The sequence below is a fragment of the Aphis gossypii genome, chromosome 2, assembly GCF_020184175.1.
Source record: "Aphis gossypii isolate Hap1 chromosome 2, ASM2018417v2, whole genome shotgun sequence".
Taxonomy (NCBI): domain Eukaryota; kingdom Metazoa; phylum Arthropoda; class Insecta; order Hemiptera; family Aphididae; genus Aphis; species Aphis gossypii.
The window spans coordinates 82,732,248-82,754,784 of record NC_065531.1 but is presented as its reverse complement, the minus strand read 5'-3'; the positions used below and the strand labels follow the sequence as shown (position 1 = coordinate 82,754,784).

Below are 22,537 nucleotides of genomic sequence, written 5' to 3'. Positions count from 1 at the left end.
ATAAATTACAAGTGTTAACACGAAGTCGGGGTACACCGGTACACATAATAATGTTACTATCAGTAGGTTTCTACACAAACATTATTGGAATTAAGAACTAGGTTAATAAAACATTTATGTAACATAATATGTGACAACAATATTATCATTAAGTCTTAGTCAGTAAGTTTAAGTAGACTAAAAACAATTATGTAGCGAAATATAAAACTAGGTTAAGCTATAATATTATATAAGAATAGCAGCGGGCAAGAGTTGGTTCTTCAGCAGTGATCAGTGATCACTGTATACAAAACTATGCAGCGTTAATGAAGTGCTTAAATTTTAATTATGCTTAGTTTCGATTTATTAATATACAGAAATATTGGTAATATATTATACAAAATATATAACAAGCAAAACCTCAGAAACAAAATCTGTCCAAAAATTTTTTTGATTTTTACTCGAGCAAACCATATGTCACCTCTAACTTACCTATAAATTTTTTTCTATAACTTAAAATAGCAACCATGTAGGTATTAGTAAAAAACAAAAAAAGGGGTGGTCAAGTGAACATTGAGTAGGTTAAGTGTTACATTTGAATGCAATGATAGGTATTATTATATACGAAAAACGATTCTGAACGGAGATGATTTGTCAGCTTAGAATATATTTTCCAGTGAATAGTAAAAAAGGTGGTTTATGTTTTAATGACTACCTAAATGACCTGAATATCCCAAAATTAAATCATGTACAGAAAATGGTAATTTAAACTATTGGTGTATGTTTCAAGTTTTTATGACTAGAATTTTTAACTATAACAACAATTTTAAATTATTCGATAGTAAATCGTTATGTTACTCGTGAATTTTTTATTTCGTAAAAATTTGAACTTCAGATAAATTTTTTTTAATTGGCCAACGCTCAACTTCTTTTGTATAATTATATATTATAAGCCAAACTTATAGAAATTCTTGTGTTAAATTTTCAATTCTTAGCTATGTATATAAAACTTTTTATACATTTTTAACTACGAAATAATTTGCAAATATTCATGATTTTCTCGACATTTCAACTTCAACTGGCTATAAGCTAATAAAAAAAGTGATTATGTATTCTTATAATTTTTGAACCACTCATTGACAAACTCATGAAGAACTTTGTAGCCCATTTTCAAGTATTTTGACTTAACTAAAAATCTTATCGATATTCATAAAAAAAACCTAATATTTCAAATGCAAATACCTATTATAAATAGTCTTAAAAAAAGCAAAATGTTGAAAAACCTTACATTCAATTTTCAATTTTTTTTAGAAATTCGCAAAATTATTATATTGACATTTCAAAAAAAAAAAAAATACTTAGAAAAATCGAAAAATGCAGTTGTCTATAAATAATTCCAAAACACCAGAATATTTTGAAAATGTATCATCATTTATTTTAAAAAAAATTGTTTTATCATAAAATTATGTAAAAAAAAAAAATTAAAATTTTTCGAAATGATATGTATAAATATTTTAATTGAATCGCATTGTATAATTAAAATTATCAATTAGAGTCTAATCATTAGACTATACGGTCGAACTATTGAATGAGATAATACATAACCAAAAATACCGTAGTTTGAAAATCCGATTGAAAACAAAAACTGTAAGGATTGATTGTGAGTACGTTCATCTGAAAAAATAAAATAATTAAAAAAAAAACATTAATCAATTAAATTTTAATTAAAAATATGCACGTTTTACACTTTACTGCATACATATAGTTTAATAGTGATATACCTATAATAGATATACTCATGATCAGACTTGAGTGGTTTTTGTCTCTGGACAACCGAAACACTGAATTAAAAATAATAATCGTTTTATTGCTGTACGATTTTTTTTTCAAATCTTCTACTTAAATTTAACCGTAAATAATTATTAATAATTTCACTCCTGACAGGCTATTTCCGATGAATGTTATTATTATTACCGCATCGTACACGCAGTATCTATTTCTCGTGAAGTAGTATTCTACAAAACGCTATTTATGTAAATGCAAAGAAGCGTTCCCACAAATATGTTTAAAGTCAATGATAACTTAATGTTTTATTAGTATACAAAATACAACAACTGGAAATGAAAATTGGGACTACTATCATCTCGTAGTCAAAACTTTCAATGTTGTGACATTTAACTTCATTTACAGCGTTCTTAACGTCTTGATCACGTTTTATTAAATAAAACCGTTTTGATTTCCTTGTGCATATATGCGTAATAATAATAATATACATCAACTAAATCGTTTTTAAACATTAAACGTATGATTATAATACGATATTATAGCTTACGCGCGTTGATCGAATTTTTGTTAATATTAAAAAAAATATTATACGTGCAAAACAAACACGAACACAGGTCAACGCAATAGTCTTTTCTATTCTAAAAAGTAAATCTTCTTCTGCAGCATAGGTACTCATTATTAATATTACGTATGGTAGTAGTAATAATTCCGAGAACAACGTTTTAAGAGATAAAAAAGCGATTACCGCGTAGTTCATAATATACATATAGGTACTTATAACATATACAATATAATATACACGCATGATTCTGAATGTTGTTTCGTAAGTTTGTAATGTATTAAAAAGAATATCTCAGCCGTCTTTGAGATCAGTGTTTACCTATTAAAATTTGCATAATACACGCGCGTGTACAAATACAATATCTAATAGGTATATGCTTATACATTATTGAATTTTTTTGACCGTCTCACGTGATTTAAAAATGAGATAGAACCGCGCATGTCCTTCTATACCATTGGGAAATCACATATCGTATTGTACACAATATACTTATTGAGTTTAATAATAATGCCTAATTATATTGTTTGACACAGAATTTCGACAAATTATTTATTTTGCAATGTCTACGCCACCGTATACAAACGCGTATACGTGATATAGGATGGTCCGCGATAGGATGGGTGCACGACTTCACGCTGCAATGTACGGCGCGCACTTATGTTAGGTCACTGTGGAGCATTATAATATTGTAAAAACAACGCGTTCATCGATATGCACAAAAAGTGGTGAATTTTCACGAGGTCATAGCCGAAGACGCTCGAAAAAACACTTTTTATATAATATTCATTGTTTATAACTTTGAACATATAATAGCCGATACGCGCGCACAATACACATTAAATTACTTATTTATATTGTTTATGTACCATAATAATGTTATGTGTATTACGTCGAAAAACGGTATTTATTTTTTTTCACGGTCTTGCACGAAAATGTCTTACACTAACGAAGGGAAAACGGACCGCGTGTCGCGCGCAAACTGGTTTATTATATATGTATGTATATTATTAAAAAAAAAATAAAGAATCAACGCCAACACTATATTATATATACAATAATACGCGTGTGTGTTTGTGTGTTAGTGTGTATATCGAGAAAGAGTGGAAAAAATTATACAATTGCGTGTGTGTGTGTGTGTATATTTTCGTGAGTTCTAATGGGTCCAGTTTTTTTCATCATTCTTTCTTATTTTCCTCTCCTTCCCCACCCCCACAGTCCTGACAAATATTTTCCAGGAGGGTTTCTAACAGATATTCCCATTAATATCGCCCGGTCGTGACATCTCGAGCATTATAATACGTTCCCGATACACACGTACGTACACACACACGCACTCACACATTTATAACATATGAGCCAAATAAAAACGTGGTAACTTCCCAATCGGAAATCGACAACGGGCGCAACATTGCGCCACTACTGACTAATACTGGCACATTACTGGCAGTCAGTGTCGGCCCAGTGCTGGTGTATGTCTGGGATGATAACGGTATTCAGTACTGAATATCAGTACTGACTTTCAGTGCTGGACCAGTACCGACATTTAGTACCGGAATAGTACTGACTAGCAACTGGCGAATCTTTGCGCCAGTACTGGTTAATGCTGGCATATTACTGGCTAGCAGTACTGGCATATGTCTGGGATGATAACAGTATTCAGTACTGACTTTTAGTACCGGAATAGTACTGACTAGCAACTGGTAAATCATTGTGCCAGTACTGGCTAATGCTGGCATATTACTGGCAGGCAGATTTAGACCATTACTGAATAACATTATTGGTGCAGAACAAGTAATATTACTGGTACAGTACCAAGATATTCTGTACTGGTGACTGGTCTACCATTGCTGGTTCTGTGCTGGCATGCCCTTAATAATACAACTTATATAAATATTTTATAATATATTTTTAGTGATCTATAATTGTCAGTTTATGTATTGTGTCAACATGCAATGTAACAATGATAAATATATTAATATCTATTCCTATGTATGTATAATTATAAAAAAATATGTTATAAAATGGGTAGAATATATAGTAGGTAAGTAGGTAACTATAAAAAAGTTGAATACAATTTCCAAATTAATATATAACTTAGCATGTTTATGCCTAGTTCAAAAAATAAAATGTTCTTAGAGATCAATCTTTAGTGTTTCTAGGATATAAATAATTTATAAAGTATAATTCAATTTTGTTTTTTCATAATCTTTATTAAACAACACCTTTTTAAAATACAATTAATATATTTTAATCACTTTTATCTTCTCTACTAAGGCTGTGTTTCATTTTCTTAAAAATCCTATCTTTCTTCCCACCCTCACGATCTTTAGCACCCGAAAACCAACGGCTTAGTTGGCTTGAAATATCCTTTAATTTTAAATTAGGGTCTTTGGTAGTAATGGTTTCTGAAATTAAAAATAAATCAATTGAAAAAATGAAATACAAAATATGAACAATATTGTATACCTAATAAATATTTGTATGATTGTGTCCCAGAAAAGTTCAATTTCTTGCTTCCATTTGTTTCTCTTCCAAAAGCACTATATAATAATTGTACTTCCTTCGAAATTATTCTTGGAATAACTGCTTTTAAACTTTCAGATAATTTATCTCCACTTTTAATGGAGATCAACATAAAACATTTCTAAAAAATAAAAAATAGATTTACAAATCAAATAAAACTGTGCAGTTTTAGTAATAATTTTACCAGCTTTTTAACTAACTCCAAATTAGTTTTTAATTCATTATCGAATTGTTGGAAATCTTCTAAGTTTAATTTGGGCATGTCATCTAAGTTTTCTTCCAGCATGATTTTGTTAATATCTCCTATATTATTGTGGGATGCAAATAAGTGCCTTGTTTGTTTGGCCTCTTCTGTGATTTTATATTCTAAGCTTCTTTTGACTGATTCTAAATTTGCTCTTGAAACATAAGTTTCTGAAGGTGGCATACCTAATTTAAAAAAAATACATTAGGTGAAATTGGTAAGTGGCATAACAAATAATTTTTTTTTTGTAGATAATCACTAAAAAGTATACTTATAAAGTAATATTATAATGTGCTTGGTATTGTAAAAAATTGAAGAGATATTAAAGTGAAAAAATAATGACCATACGCATGCAATGATACTTAATCTTATTATTTAAAATATAATTAAAAGTAGTATGCTAACATATTTTTAAAAAATATGAGGTACTTTGACCTAATTCAAGCACTGTATGTAATATCATTCTAATTTTTATTTAAACTATTTAAGCATGATAGAATTTTAAAATACATGTAGCAGTTATCGTATACTTTTTAGGAAAGTCTTAGAATATCCATAGTTGAAACTAAGAATATTTAATATCTATTTTATAAGAATGCCTTAAAAACTTGACTGAAAATATACCTGTTGCACATGTACAACCACATGTTGGGCACTGTTTCTTCTTTTTAATGTTTAAAGCTACATTTTTAAAAACATTATAAACAAAATTATAATTATAACTGTAAGAAAATGATATAAGGTGATAGTTTTGTTATGTTGAAACATTTTAAGTTAAAAATCTTACGTTTATTGTGATTTGGTTTGGTAATTGGCATAGATTTCTTTTTGGTTTTAGACTTTTGAGATGACTGAGCAAGATTGAACTGTATCTTACTATCATTATCTGTTAGATAGACATAAATTCAAAAATATTGATATCCAAAGAAATCGCACATATTCAAAAGATTTGCCCATAATTAAAATAAATTACCGTTTATATCACTCTCCATTGAAAATGAATCGGATGATGTTGACATCTCAGACTGCACATCATCATCTATTTTAAATGTAATTATTGAATTATCAATTCATTAAGTGATATACAATTTAAATTAATTACCTTTTCTTTTTTTTTGTCCTGCAACTGTGGCAACATTTTTTACACCAGAAAAAGCAATGCTTCTCAAGGACTTGTTCTTAGGGTTTTTTTGCTTGGAAGTCATTGAAAATGAATCGGATGATGTTGACATCTCAGACTGCACATCATCATCTATTTTAAATATAATTATTTAACTATAAATTCATTAGGTTATTATATTATAAATAAAATTAATTACCATTTATATCACTGTCCTCTACAACTATGGCATCGTCATTTTTACTAGAAAAAGCAATGCTACTCAAGGACTTGTTCTTAGGTTTTTTTTGCTTGGTTTTTTTTGAAAATGAATCGAATGATGTTGACATCCCAGACTGCACACTACCGTTATCTATTTTAGACATGGGTTTTGAAGTATAAATTCAGTACAATTATTCTTTATTTATGTTTATACATGAAGGCCAATTACCATTTATTTTTTCTTCTGCAGCATTAAAAGGAGGTATATCTTTTAGATAATTTTTTAGCTCAACTCCACTTAGATTAATAGGGTCGTCTTCTTCTTGACTGCTATATTGATCATCGACATTGCTGCTGTGAACTAATGTGTCTGAGAATGCCCTGTTCATTCTTCTAAGACCCTGATCGTAATTTCCTAAAATACCATATTGGAGATAAAACTATTAATGAGAAAATATGTGCTTATATTATACATTGATACAACTCCGTTCAGAATCTAAAATTAAAATCAAAATTTAATACTCACGAACTTCTTTAATCACATTCACTTCATAACCTTTCCACAAAGGCCCATAAATAGATGAAACTTTGCTCATTTTATCTATTTTATGGTAATCTTTTTTTGTCGGATATTTGCAATACAATTTGCCTTCCACATAATAGGTCCACGATATTGGTACTAGGTCAATATTTGCTTTGCCATATTTGTTGTTTTCCATAAATTTAATTATGAAATGTGTTACATCTTCCTTATAATCCATATTTTTAATAATTTTTTGACAATTTGTCAGATCAATTAAAAATTATAAAACTGAAAACGTAAATTTAACATTTATATAATACAAAAATTTAATTAAAGAACAAAAAAATAAACAAATATTTAACAATATAAGGTATTAATATATATTGTAAAACATTATTGACTTAACACTAATTTTTAATAGAATAAGTAGTAATTTATAGCAAGTAACAAAAATAATTGTTGTAAAAGTAATGTTTATGAACTATGAAGAAAAGTAACTACAAAACTGCTATGGCCATTTTCAAAAAAGACACATTTTTTGTGTACATTTTCTAAAGGAATAATTTTTTTCCTTCTCGATAATTTACCCAATTTCATGATCCCAACTTCTGATGAATTACATGGATATTTGAAAACATCAGAGATCGTACTGAATGTAAACCCATACAAACAAATACTTTCCCGTTTTTTTTTTATTCTAAATATATTAAAAATTTCACCTGACTTGAGTAAAACAACATTATTAGGTCTACAATTACTTAATTTAACTCCATTTAAAATAACACTTTTAACATTGTTCTTATTTGTATGTAAAATGTCAGGGTTAACAGTAAGATAATTTTTTTTATGTATAGCATTCTTCTTAGCTGTTAGTGGACACATTTTCTGTTCAGACATTCTTCTTATCAACTGAGCCAAAGGATTATTTTTTCCAACAATCTGTCGTTTGATTTTACCGAGACAATTTTCAAACGGAAATGCTGAAATTTCAGATAAATTAATTTTTGAGTGTTCCACATCGTCTGCCAAGTGAATTAGGTTGTGATTATTCATCACTTGTGAATCTGTTCCATAACACGAAGGAAGAAGCTCAAAAAACTTCTTCAATAATTCTCTTGCATAGTTGACTTTGGTAGTGCATAGTTCAGGATCACAAAGTATTCTACACGCAACTACTAATAGTAGAAAATGATGATACATATTTTTAGAAAGGCATTTACGTAGCACCAAAGCACCACAGTAATGCAAAAAGAAACGAAACTGTGTTGCCTTCCAGTTACTAAGCGCATCTAATTCAAACTTTTTTCTTTGAAACTCTTTAGGCACAAATTTAGTAAATATTTTTAAGGTAGAATTTAAAAGAATTTTTTTTGGACGAGAAATTTTGCATCTACGATCAACTCTTTTTGTCCCGAGCAGTTTATGTAATATCCATTTCATTACTCCCAAGTATAGCAAATGCATCGAATCTAAGAATACTGATTTGACAGGGTCAAAGTGTGGTATACTTAATAAAGGTGATCTTTCTCCCAGATGGTGTTCAGCTTGTCGTTGTTTAATAAAACTTTTTTTAGTGCGTCGTTTAGAATTTACACTGGGATATACTCTTCTTTTGTTTTTAGTCTTGCCTTTAATTTCACACCGCTCGCAAGCATAAAAGCCTCCATGACCTTTACACTGCTTAAGAAACGATCTTGCAGGTGTATCACACGTAAATCCAATAATGTCTACTTTGAATATACGATTTTCAATCGTCACTCCATTCTGAACTAAAATTTTAATTTCCTCAACAAAATCTTCAAAAAACTCATTTACACTTTTTGGTTTAGCATCACCACTGTAAACAGATACAATGAATGGTTTTGATTCGTATTCACTATGTATGATAAGACCCAAAATAGGCCAGAACTGTTCATTTGAATTATTAAACAATGGCAAACCATCCACGTTAAACAATAAACGTATACTGTCATCTAGATATTCATCAGTTATTATTTCTTTCAAACTTTCTTCAACACCAAAGTACACATAAGAGCAGTTAGTGTTCTTTGAACTAATCATAATCTTAATGTTTTCATTTGATTTTGTTTTTAATAAACCAACTGATGATTTTGGTAAACTATAAAAATGATCAGTCCGTAACACCTCTAATAATCCATCTATTGCTTCAACTGTAAGGTTATTTCTAAACTTCACAGCCCAACCTTGCAATCTGTCACGGAAAGTAGTGACTGTAGCATTGATATTTTGACTGTCACCTCCTTGACAAGAGGCTTCATCTGAGTTAGATGATTCTTCTAATGACAGAGAAGACATAGGACATTCGTCATAATTTGGTGATTGGTTAGTATTCTCAAAAGAGGAATCGGTCAAGTGATCATCAACATCGTCTTTAAAAAATACACATGTCGACGAATCTGGATTTTCTATTGGCATATTTGGATATGGTTCAACAATGTCTGATTCATTACTTGATACTACTGATTCTTCAACAGCGGAACGTTTCAATTGACGATGTTTTTTTACTCTATTATATGTAGACATTTTCTTATTCTTCTTAGCTAGCTAATGAATATAATTTTTACCTGATTTATGAAGCACAGTTATTTATTGCATACCTACGACCTATAACAGCTGCAACCATCCAATAAAAATTTAAAAAAAAAAATTCTAATTATTTACATACATTTTCAAACAACAATTTCTATTTTTGCTAAGACCTATTTCAATATTAAATAGGTATTATTCATAACTTGGAAGAAAAATATAACAAAATTGATGAAAATATTTTTTTTATTATTATTCGTTTGGTAGGTATTACCCAATTGTTAAAAATATTAAAATGGTTAAGGTAGATACTTAGTTATTTTCAAATGTTTGATTAATAACAAGGTTAATAATTATACTAAACCTATCACATGCATACTATATACCTAAGACATCATTTAATTTTTAATTTTTTAACAATTTTCAACTGAGTATTATCATGTTTATGAAATTTGTTGTTTTTTTTTTAATGTTATTAGATAGTACCTAGGTATAATAGTTATGAGAAATTATGAAAGTTACTCACCAAATGTAATATGCTTAAGCAAAATGTATGAGCTTAATATAATCTTAATATATAATAATAATATTAATAACTTTATTTCAGAAACACAAGATACAATTTAAATTTTAAATATAATATTTTTTCTGACCCATCCTATGAGTATAAACTTGTTTTAGGTTGGGTGAGTCTTTATAATAATAGTATGTAATATAAAATAGATACAATGAATAATATAAATTGAAATTATGAACTAATATTTTAACTAGTTAATCTAAATGTTTAATGTACATTTAAAATGTAATAAAAGTTTGGAACGAATCAATATTAATATTTTTACTACGGAGTAAATTTATACCAGTATTTAAAGGTGACATCGTACCAAAAAGTTTCTTGCATATAGGAGTATTTACATTAGACTTTTCTTTTAATCTGGTACCAAAATTATGTGTTGGTTTTCTAATAAGATGCTTATATGTGTAAAGTAATAAAAGTAAATGATTTCTATGCAGTTATTCGATATTATTAACATTGAATATTGTGTATATCTCGTTAGTTGGGGTTAGGTATGGTTTTTTTTTTAAGATATATTTAATTAAGAAATTTACAGTAGTATTATGTAGAGTAAGATTAGTTTTGAAGGTACTACCAGAGTACTACCCCATATACTTATGCCATAAGAAATTATTGAATTTACTAATGAATAATAAACTATTCTTAATACTTTAGTATCTAAGAATAGTCTGAGTGTTTTAAAAATATTAAAAAATGTTCTCACTAGTTTAGTTAAATGCTCAATATGGTATTTCCAATTTAAATTATTGTCATAGATCAATCCTAGGTGTTTTATACTTGATAGTTCTTTTATTTCATTACAATCACAATCACAATTCAAATAGAATTAAAAAATATTAGTCTCAAATAATAATAATAAGACTGATCAAAAGATTAATTGGGATAGTTAACAGGAAAATCATAATATTTCTTAATTCTCTTTTATTGCATAAGTTTATATAGTGATTGTCTAATTTAACATTTTTAAATAAATGCATAATAACTATTTTTTAGTATAAGTACCCTGTAATAAATAAATTCCCTGTTGTTTTGATTTATAGATCCTCTAACATTAGGTACATTTATTTAGACAAATTCTAACAATGTTATTTTGGTTAATTATTAGTGCATTTAGTTATCACGAAGACCAACCCATACTAATATACTATATTGAAAATTAGATTGATAAAGTGCATAGTAATTTATTTTTCTCATTGTATATTTTTGTACAATATAATAATATAACAATATAACTTAGAGTAACTTGTAAGTTATGAAGCGAAGCTTCCCTAATAAGTTGTTAAATATCAATTTCAGCTTAAATTAATATCAAATATCTATTACTCCTAAGTATCAAATTCTTTTCACTTTATTAATAATTGTACAGGTTTGTGAACTACAGATTTTGATAATGTCAAAGAATGAAATGAAATAGTATTATAATAATGAACTACATATTTGTTAATTTAAATTTATCCACATCTAAAACTATAGATTTCTATCATTTTAACTATTTAAGATTTGACTAAAACCTCTGTAGTCCATCACAGGACTTATGAAAAAAAGTAGACATCATAGATTTCATTAATAGGTATATATAATAAAAAATAATTGAACCCATAATACTACCTTGTGGTTAGGAATAAATTACAAATATTAGAATATCTAACTATAGAACTTATAGGTAATTGTATAATATTATAAATTATAATACATTTATGGGTTTATAATATAAGTACCTACCCACCTATAATTTAATTTGTTGCAATACCTACCTAGCAATATTAAATAATTAATAAATTATGTACGGTTAGCTAATACCAATTTTATCATATATTATATATATATCCTATATTTTGCTCAAACAATATTGAATACCTATTTAAATTGTCTCCCCGGTTAGTCTCTAATTAACTACCTACTTACCCAAATGTATTTAGTATTTACCACGAGATTATCTTTTAAGCATTACTACTAATACTACTACTACGTATATTTTTAGTAAAAACAATAAGTACTTACCGAAAACGTCTAAGAGATGCAATTATAAACAAAAAATAATAATTAAATTCGATTGAAGTAGGTATGTAAGTAGTTAATACTTAAAATAGTCACACTTTCACAGTTTTAACTTTCAACTTTCAAGTAACATGGTCACATTGGTTTGGCACTGTCGTCTGTCAGTTGTCACTCACACATAAGACTGTTTATAGAAACCATGTGATAGTGTGCGATATAATGGAGCGGCGGCGGTCGTTCACAATGACTAATGACTCGTTGTTCGCGGGTATAGCCGTTATACGGTTTTCCCAACTGATAAATCGTAATAAAATAACAAAATGATGTTTATTTACCAGCTATACGATAATAATATAATATCATTACTGTAAAAATATTATATTATAATAATATATATATATAATATAATAATATATATAATTAAATACAAAATACAAAATACAAATCATACAACTTTTAACGAGTAATATAATGCTTATAATTTATAATACAACCATTGATTTTAGAATAATTTATTATGAATAACAATAATATCTACACTTACCAAAATTTGAAAAAAAATTTACTTCACTTGACTTTAAATGCAGTTGTAAATTGATTGGTTTTGATGAAATAGGTGTATTTTTCAGATTTTGCAGCATACACACAAAAATATTTAAATAAACAGTCACTACAGTATAATATAATATAATATTATGTGCACAATTTAACCAATATGGCAACATAATTTGCAAGTTATAGTATGTGCATTCATTTTTCCGACATCGATTTTGACTTTAAATAATATCAAAAGTCAACACTTAATGATATAAATAATACTTACCGGAGAAGTATGAATAATTAGTCCAATATAAGGCTATATATCCTAATAATACCTACCAATCGTATTGTAATTCGTATCCACATAACAGTATAACAATAACATAACTCATTGTATAGGTATACCTATAACCTATATATCAGACATCCAAAATAATTATATATTATTATGTTACAAAATTTAGAGTAAAATGTTATTGTGGCTACATAGTACATAACAATATTATGTTATCATAATTTATGTCAAGCCGTTCCAGTTTTATGTTGTTAGCTTAAATATTATATTAGACTATTATAGAGCGAATTGACCTAATTTTATATACCTATTTATATAGTTTTTGTTTTTAATATTTTATTCTGATATACCTATCGATATACATTAATAAATAATGAGCTACACGGCTTCTTATACCAAAAAAAGTTCAAAATAATTTTTACTTAAAACGTTAAACGGACGTATACTATACAAGGAAACGTATGGTTAACGAAAAATCACGTAATGCGTTTTTTTAACTTTTTGTAACTCCGATTACGGGTGAAATAATAGTCGTACGCACTTCAACCGTAGATCCTTTTTAAATCATCGTACGCCAAAATATACCAATCTCGATTTTCGTAGTGATCGAACGAAAACCCAATATTAAAAAAACCACGTAATTATGTAATTTTCTAATTAAAAAACACACGAAAAATCATAACATCCGAATAAAAAGTCGGATAACCTCGATATTGGTACCTATCGATCCAGCGCAAAATCCACTATAACATCCGACTACTAAATGGCTCACCGCACTCTAAATCTAAGTTTCAATGTCAAAAAAAAATAATAACATGCATTTTGAACTATTTCGAAGCCCCAAAAGACGAGGGAAAACGGCTCCTATGGTCTCGACACAAGACGCTGAATTTGATCACCGACTACCAAACTACCCAAACATCGAATATCAGAAACGTCGTACAAAAACTAAACGTCTTCCAAAATACACCAGGGGAGGGGGTCCGAGGACCCTCGACTCCAGGAGTACGTTTTAGATGGGTTTAAACCAACATTTTTGGTGAAGAAACGATCCTCCTAAGTTAAAACCCGGCCGACAAATACTTAACTCAAAAAAAGGAGGAGGGGAAACTTGCCCATGTATCGCCAACGTTGGCACAACTACGACAAACACTGGATGGCCCTTTCTCGCAATTGAAACATAGACCGTAATATGCCAGTACTCCGCCAACGTTGGAACAACTATAACTTACACTGGCTGGCCCACGCTCGAAATTCATTTAGTGCCCGTAGTATGCCAGTATTGTGTCAACACTGGCTGCACACTGGTTACCAGTACTAGATTTCAGTACTGGTGTAGTACTTGATAAAATTATGGCCAGTACTGTACCCGTAAGGGCCAGCCAACTGTGGGGTGCCAGTACAGTCGCAGTACAGCGCCCTTTGTGATTGTCGGCATAAGTCATAAATTTCCGATTGGGTTCATTATCGTGTGTATAGTAAGTGAACGCGCCGGCGTGATTTGTAAGCCTTATAGCTTGCACACACAGCGGGACGCAAATTCAAATTTTATTTTACATTTTTTTTTTTTTTTTTTTTTTAACACCGAGGCAAACGTGCTCAGATTGTTTATTGTTATTTTTTGGTAATTTAACGAACAGCCGAGATATTAATATAATATACTCGCGTGTATATGTATAATATTCAAACCTGCGTAATATATAACATAATATATAATAATAGTAATTTCCTACTTACGGCGACCGTGAGTGATCTCGTTTTTCTCGGATCGCATTGCTCTTATATATTTCGTCGGCGTGGGGACCGAGGAGGATACGATATTACATTAAAATATATATTGTATTATAGAATAGAAGAGCGCACAGGACGCGTGCAGCACTATAACACGTCGTTACTGGCCATCACGACGTATATGCGTGCGTTTGTATGTGCTGCAGTGTATATATCTCTAACGTCGTCGTCGACACACTGCACGTACATAGTAGGTATTATTATCATATTATATAGATGATATTATACAAACAACATTATTCGTCCCCGGACAATATTACGAAAATGCACGCGTTCGTAGCTTACGTCGTTATTATTATTGTTATTGTAATGGTATTCGGAAAACGGCTACAGAAACGTCAGAAACCACTACAGGCTTGACCGGTACGGCGCACGCGTTTCAATATAACATATATTAGAATTAAATATTAAAATATCGAGTATAGGTCGTAAGTTGATGTATCGTATGTATCACGGCATCACCTGTCCGCTGTTATCTTATACATACGGCTACAGTAGGTGTTGGGTGTACGCGGTATAGTCGAATTGCACTCTTAACCTAATTAATAAATATTAATTTTAATTGACAATTGCAATTGTGAGTTGAAAGTCGATCAATTTATAGTATAATACACGATGTAACCGATTTTGAAATTAACGTTTACCACATGCGGAGAGCCGCCCCTGATTATCTACGACGAACATAAAATCTTGTATTTTACCGATAATTTTTTACAACGATATTGATATGTAAAATGATAAAAATACGTGTATTATCATCTTGTTTAACTTAAGAGTGGATATAATATATAATATAACAGCTATACTTTCTTTCATCTCTGTGTGGTCATTATATTATCGTAATTTATATTATAATTTACAAATCGTTAAAAGTGAACGTGACTATGGGTTGATTTCATTTAATTTGAAAATTATACATTTTATAAATAAAACATGTATAAATGAGGCGTTAATAAGCTGCGTCGTAGTAGGTACACCGCGAGTGGTCGTAGAGAGTGTATTTCTGACATTATCTACGATTTTAAGCCCCAGTTAGTGCAATATTCGACCATTGCATTTATCTGTCTCGATATCTGTGCAACTCGACAAAAACACGTGCAATTCGACCTTACCCGTACGATGTTACCTATCGCGGGATTAGTGCCTGTACACGATAGAGAATGGTTTTCCGTCGAAATGGCCTCATGTACAGCACGCAGCGCCCGGGTATGTGATATGTCCGTGCTTAACTAGTATTGGTATAATATACGCTTCGTAATATATTATGTTATACTTACGTATATAATACAGTCGAGTTGACGTCATAATACGTTATTTGCGCTGATTTATTGCGACCGAACCGCTAATAATATACGCGCGCACGCTCGAACACCACGCGTCCAACCCTCGCGCTTTTTCCGCCGCGCGCTGACGTCATTTTTTAGGTTTTTTAACCGTCGCTGCCGTCGATGGTCGATGTAACGTTACGTTATATCGATGACTTCAATATCACCGATGCGCATCTATACGTGCATGCAAATAATAATAATAATAATAATAATAATAGTAATAATAAAACGAGCGAAAACACGAGATCATCGCCGCGATAGGTATATAGGTTTACAACAATGATATGTACAATATATAACCCATCGCGCGCAATAAATCGTCTACCAGACTGCAGCACAATATAATATATGTATATGCGCGCGTAAAAGAGAAAAACGGCATTTGTATCGCGACACGTTTTCGTGTGTGTGTGTTTTTTTCCAAAATTTGTAGAAAGCCGCACTATCCTATTATAATATAGTCCGTAGTGGTAGTACTGTAGCAATGAGTGAAAATCGGTTTATAATATTTGTATATAATATAATAATGTAATATAGATACCTACGCGTTATAATGTTATATTGTATCTCGTGCTGCAGTCGTCGGCGGAAACGTATATTAACGCAGTCGACACACGTCCGCATATTTGGATTGAATATGAAATCTATGTATGGTAAATTGAAAATCGTACACACACACACACAAATATCTACACGATTGAATCGTTATCCCGAACCGGGAACGCTAACGTCCGTGTATACATAATATTATATATATACCACCTATTTACAGTGTGACATTGTATATTATTATAATATACAAGGTTTATTGTCATCGTCCATACGACGATGGCCGCGCGTGTGTGACTTTAACGAAATCCAAAACGAACCACTGGCGTAAGCTAATTTATGGACACTATAGATGCAGGTTATGTATACGTACGTATTTGAAACAACAGTATTTAGTTTTACAGCAATGTATTCCACGTTCTGGCGATAATGAAACAACGATTTTTACATAGCGTTATTGGGTGTAACATAAAATAATCGACAAAAACTCGGATTGAACTAATCAAGTTTTGTTTTTTTTTTGTCTGTATGGTATATAATATACGTATATGTATTATACTATATTAGTTGTAAATGCGCGCGTTAAGGTTTTATACTTTTAGTGTAACACATTAAACCTGTTATTAAAGGGTTTAAGGAAATAAACATCGTTAAACAACACATATTTTCATTAAAAAGTATTCCGGTAATTACGATAAAAAGAACATTTATACTCGGAACAGATATATGTGTTGCGGGCGTGGGAGTGGTTTTACATCTTTAAAACAACATTTAGAGCCAAACAATCGCAATGCGTGTGTTCACATATATATGTATTCATAAAAGGAATAGAATTTTTATGACTTGGGCTCTGTGACACTTGAATAATAAATACGAATACGCTCGACTAAGTGTTTTTTTCAGCCAACGTACAAATTTGGTCCGAATACCACTACAATATTCATTGTAAATAAATGTTATCGAACTCTTCTTTTATGAATACATGATCTAATTAAATTACTATATGGCTTTAAAATTTAGTCGTATACAAGATAATATCGAGTTTATACTTATTTTGTTGCTTCAAAAGTAAAATAAAACTGAATAACAATATTATTTTTTTCGACTTTATAAATATAATTCTTAGATTCTTAGATATAATTCTTCATTACTAAGGCTCGGATTTTAAAGCATAATAAGCAACTAAAAAAGAAACATACGATTGTTTTAAAAAAGCAAAAAGAAGTATATTTATTTTTAAAAATGCAAAAAAACATAACTATAAATTAACACAGGCTACTTATAAAAATGAATAAAAAGAATTAATTACCATGTATTTCTCTAGATTTGCAATAGTGAAACTGACTTTTTTTATATATATAAAACGACTCTCTACATCCACTGAATTGATCTTTGCATATTTCCAACTAAAGGTTTCAAATTACAACATTAAACCTTAAATTTTGAAATAGTCGATATCGATGTTTAGGTATACTGCAGACTGTATAGGTACCGCTTCCTATAGTATATAGATCGATAATCTATATATTTAATAAACAAGCCGATAACGAAAACAATAACAATCCAATACCTGTAACGCATTCTGGGTTTTTACGTTTCTTATTAATTCAATTTTTTATTATTACTATAGTAGCATAATAAACATATAAAAATTCTTCAGCTGAAATAACTAAAAAAGCAAAAATAAATTGATTAATTTGGAATCAGAATAACATGAAATGAATTCATGTATAAAAATTAGATTACTATCTCGTATATAAAAAAAAGGCATAATATGCTTTAAAATTCTAGCTCTATTCATTACATGTAAGAGATAGCTATTACTTTGACATAATTGTATTTTATGATTATTTGTATATAATATACATTATACTTCAATGTCATATATCTATAATAGTATCTATAAAAATCCGAATATTGTGTAGATAAAATAAAAATATATTAGAGAAGGATGAAATATTAGATTTATTTAATATTTGTACATCGCAAATAGTTTAAGTAAAGTAAAATTAAAATTAAAAACCATCAAAAGCATATTTTTCCTTATTTCATAATATAGGAGAAATAGTTTACTCGTTTTTGATAAAAAAAAGCCCATTCAAATTCCATAAAAACTTGACATGGTGAAAGTAATTCTTCGAAATTATTAAAATTTAAACACCTACTCGATAATAAAAATGTTTAAACGCCAAAATTAAAAATGTTTTAACTATAAATACAATTGTAGAAATATGAATTAAACATGTTTTATAACACTACATAATTGAAGGTATTAACATATTCATTGTAAAGCAATTTTTATAAATGACCTAATATTAAATTATACATTTTATTGTTACTCAATACTCTCTTATCAGTTATCTTAGATTTTTCTATCCTTGGAAAATAAATTATAATTTTATTATTAATAACCTCCAAAACTAATAACTTTGAAATATTAAGGATTACCTTATTTTCAAATTTTAGGCATAAACAATTTTTTTATCATTATCAATAATCGATATCAATATGATTTTTATTTTCAATTTGTAAGCTTCAACACATAATTTAATATTTTTATCAGTTATATCTAATTATTCAGATTTTTTCGATTTTGTTTACCTCAATGACATACCGTTTTATTCGTGCAAAATAAAGAATGCAATCATATTTGTAACGACCAAATTATAACGGAATGAATTATATAAGATTTAAACATCTGTATGTTACTATATTTATGCATATTATATTATTATATCTACTATATTATGTGTGTGTGTGAGTGTATTATAATATTCTATCCAATACCACATATTACTTTTCTATTATAATTTGTCCGTCTCCGGTCGTTTTCTGGTTTTCATATACAATTGTTTCGCACGGACAATATATATAGGAATGAAATTGCTTGAAATAAGTTATTCAAAACGATTCATCCAGAAAATTTTAAACGGGGTTGTAAACTACCTAGTAATATATTCATAAATAATGCATGGTGTAATATATTACAAACATAACTTTGCAAAGAACCATTCAAAACCCTTTTTTTTAATTTATAGTCGTTTCTTCTATGTATACGCGCTGCGCAGATAAACCCGCATAATATGACAAACATTGGTTCCTTATAATATTTTTTAAAACGTAGCTTAACACTTAATATTCTATTAGATAACGTCCGTTCGATATTTATTACATCGAGCTACAAAGTCAGTCGATAAATACACATGTGACATGTATGTTCAGGTCTGATTTATGTATTATATTAACTGCAACGTATTATAGGTATATTATAACGGTGTGTTGGTGAAAATAATATTATTCCTTTAATAAAACCACAATACTTTTCCTTAGCGATATTAATTGTATACTGCAGAGTATTTACATTACATAAACTTAAAAAAGAATCATTGTTATAGTGTACTCAAAAATAATATTCGTAATGTGAAAAATAACAATTCTGTACCTTACCGAGTAAAAACCTTTATGATAAGTGTGAATATAAGTGTAATATAAAACTATAATTTTGATAATATTATATTTTATAGCATGTTGTATCATATAATATAAGCGTCGGCGTGTATGTAAATTTCCCAAGATCGGTTTCTAAGAAAAAAAAATATTTCCCATTGCCTCGGGGATTTTTCTACGCATGAATGGTATTCAATTCAAAATTAAATATCACGTTTGTTACTAATTTTATGTTACTATATCTAAAACGTATACAGGATATAGAACGGATGAATAGAAATACCACAGGTACAACAATATAAACATTATATTATTTTAGTACGGCTGACCTGAAATAATTTAATATTATAGCCATTATGAATTAAATGAAAACAAAAATTCAATTCATACACAATAAAAAGACAATATATATTAAAAATAATTAATGCTATAATAGAAATAAATTATGTTCAGCTATTTAAAACGTCCATTTTTTACACATTGATTTAGAGACTGTAACCCCATTTCGCACATAATTAATGAATGTATAATAGTTCTAATCGAAATTACAATCAATAGGTTTTTAATTTATGGTTGTAAAATATCTATTTAACTAAACATATATGTTTGAATAATAATAAATATAACTTAAGAAATCATTTATTATAATTTTTTTTTTTTTTTGAATAAATAAAAAAAACTAAATTATGGTTTTATGAAAAATGATGATAAATTGTATTTTAAGACACATTAATAAATCTATAAACCTAAGATTATTGTATCGTCTATAACTTCAAAGTAATTCATAACATTTTGTCTTGGAATGACATGTATAGATGTATATGTAGCGTTATATGGGTTATCGGATATGTATTGTTAATTATACATTTTAAACAATCTAGCTTGCTTTTTTTTTATCAAATATAATTTCAACGCATGGGTAGGACCGCTCAATGGTAAGGTGGATCAGTCTGAAGGCCCACGCTCCGAACCTTGCACATGTTCATAATTATAACGTTATGTTAGGGAAAAACTGCACAAGGGCCTAAAAATAATATTTTTTCCCGTGCCTAGCAAATCCTAAAAGCGACCAGATAATGAAGATTGAAGAAAAACAAAATCACAAAGATGTCCGTCATTGGGCCTGTGAAAACTGCCTAGATTAAATTTTCACGGTGGAATGTGAAAATCGATGAAAAGCTACAAACTATGACTTCCGTCTTGTATATAATATGTAACAAAACGATAAATAAGTTACATGTCCATGGTTTGGCAATAAGACCCGTGTTGCAGTGTATCTATATAATAAATACATACAGGAAAATAGCAATTTAATGCACGGTGTGTGTACGCCGCCACACAACAATAGCGACACGCCGCTGCGGAGTGTGCATATGTACATGAAAAGAAGATTTAACCCTTTTTGTCTGCTATGAGACCGCCTTAATACTCTCTCAATCGGTCGTCTATGCGTATAATAGCGTATACGAATATTAGTAATACATATAATATGACCATATTTCGGTGGCATACACATTCGCTAATGTGTGTTACACGTCTATCTGTACTACAATGTACGACTATAACTACGTGTATTATACCATAAACAGTAATAATAGTAATAATCAAACGAGGAACGTGTGGCTTTTGCCCATTATACGTGGTATTTACCGACATTAAATTCAAACTCGATGCAATGCTATATAAAATATATTTTGTACTACGTCGAGTTAAACATCAACTGGTCCAATACTATGAATAAGCGACTTTGGAGCGTGTGATTTAAATATTCATTACATGATAATAGCATTATCCGTAATAATAATTATTATTAATTATGCATAATACGAATTGGGCTGATCGTGAATTTTTCGTCTTGAGCCAAAACGGTTATTACTTGAAGATATTTTGAATATGATTGAATTTTGGTAAGCGAGACAAATATTATTTGAATTTTCAAAATGAATAGATTTGTTGAATAGCTGAACGACTTCGGGATTCTGTCCAAAAATATCAAAATCTAAATAAAACGTAATTAAAATCTCCGGTAATCGGTGACTTCTGATGACCGCCGTTGATTCATAATAAAACGACAACAAACCCCTATTTATTTTATACACACATTATGTGATATTATGCGTCGTACACATTATAATAGCTACCTATATATCATTATATCTGCGATGTATACTATATTATGTACTGCAGCAAGTTTTAGGTATATATACTACACCACGCAAGCGTAATATATACACACATATAAAGCATATCGTATCAGTGGGAAAATCTTTCGACCTCGCACACACTCACACAACTAATGGCCCCCACGGCCCTAGTCGCGCGCCACAGCTCTCCTACATCGCGCGCGCATTATAATATTCGTTACGTATTATTGATTCAACTATTATATGTATACATCATAGGTAAGTATATATATATCGCTGCTACACACACACACGCAGACCGTGTTATTATAACAATCGCGATCCCCCCGCGATGTTTGTTTTTATACCATGCACGCGCTTCGCTTATACCGTCCGCCGCGCACC

The 22,537-nt window shown here is 29.5% G+C and overlaps 2 protein-coding genes across 3 annotated transcripts in view; one reads left to right on the top strand and one right to left on the bottom strand.

Annotated features, from left to right (window-relative positions):
* LOC114119409 (estrogen receptor-like) overlaps positions 1 to 22,537 on the top strand; it is a 101,484-nt gene that overhangs the window by 38,270 nt on the left and 40,677 nt on the right. The gene's annotated exons all lie outside the window — the stretch shown is intronic.
* LOC126550387 (uncharacterized) lies at positions 4,527 to 7,351 on the bottom strand. 2 transcript variants are annotated; one of them, XM_050201820.1, is made up of 10 exons: positions 6,941 to 7,349; positions 6,644 to 6,829; positions 6,413 to 6,565; positions 6,196 to 6,345; positions 6,067 to 6,132; positions 5,881 to 5,979; positions 5,718 to 5,774; positions 5,034 to 5,278; positions 4,793 to 4,970; positions 4,527 to 4,731 (listed from the first exon to the last, which is right to left on the bottom strand). In XM_050201820.1, the coding sequence occupies exons 1-10, from the start codon at positions 7,173 to 7,175 to the stop codon at positions 4,574 to 4,576; spliced, it is 1,527 nt and encodes a 508-aa protein (XP_050057777.1). In that variant the 5' UTR covers positions 7,176 to 7,349; the 3' UTR covers positions 4,527 to 4,573. The 2 variants fall into 2 exon arrangements, with proteins under 2 accessions (XP_050057777.1, XP_050057778.1); XM_050201821.1 differs by lacking the exon at positions 6,196 to 6,345 and having other exon boundaries at positions 6,941 to 7,351.

Coding starts and splice junctions, on each gene's coding strand:
- LOC126550387 (XM_050201820.1), bottom strand. CDS start 7,175: ATGGATTATAAGGAAGATGTAACACATTTCATAATTAAATTTATGGAA. Junction 6,133..6,195: donor AGGACAAAAAAAAAGAAAAG/GTAATTAATTTA, acceptor CATTTAAAATAG/ATGATGATGTGCAGTCTGAG. Junction 5,775..5,880: donor CAAACCAAATCACAATAAAC/GTAAGATTTTTA, acceptor TTAAAAATGTAG/CTTTAAACATTAAAAAGAAG.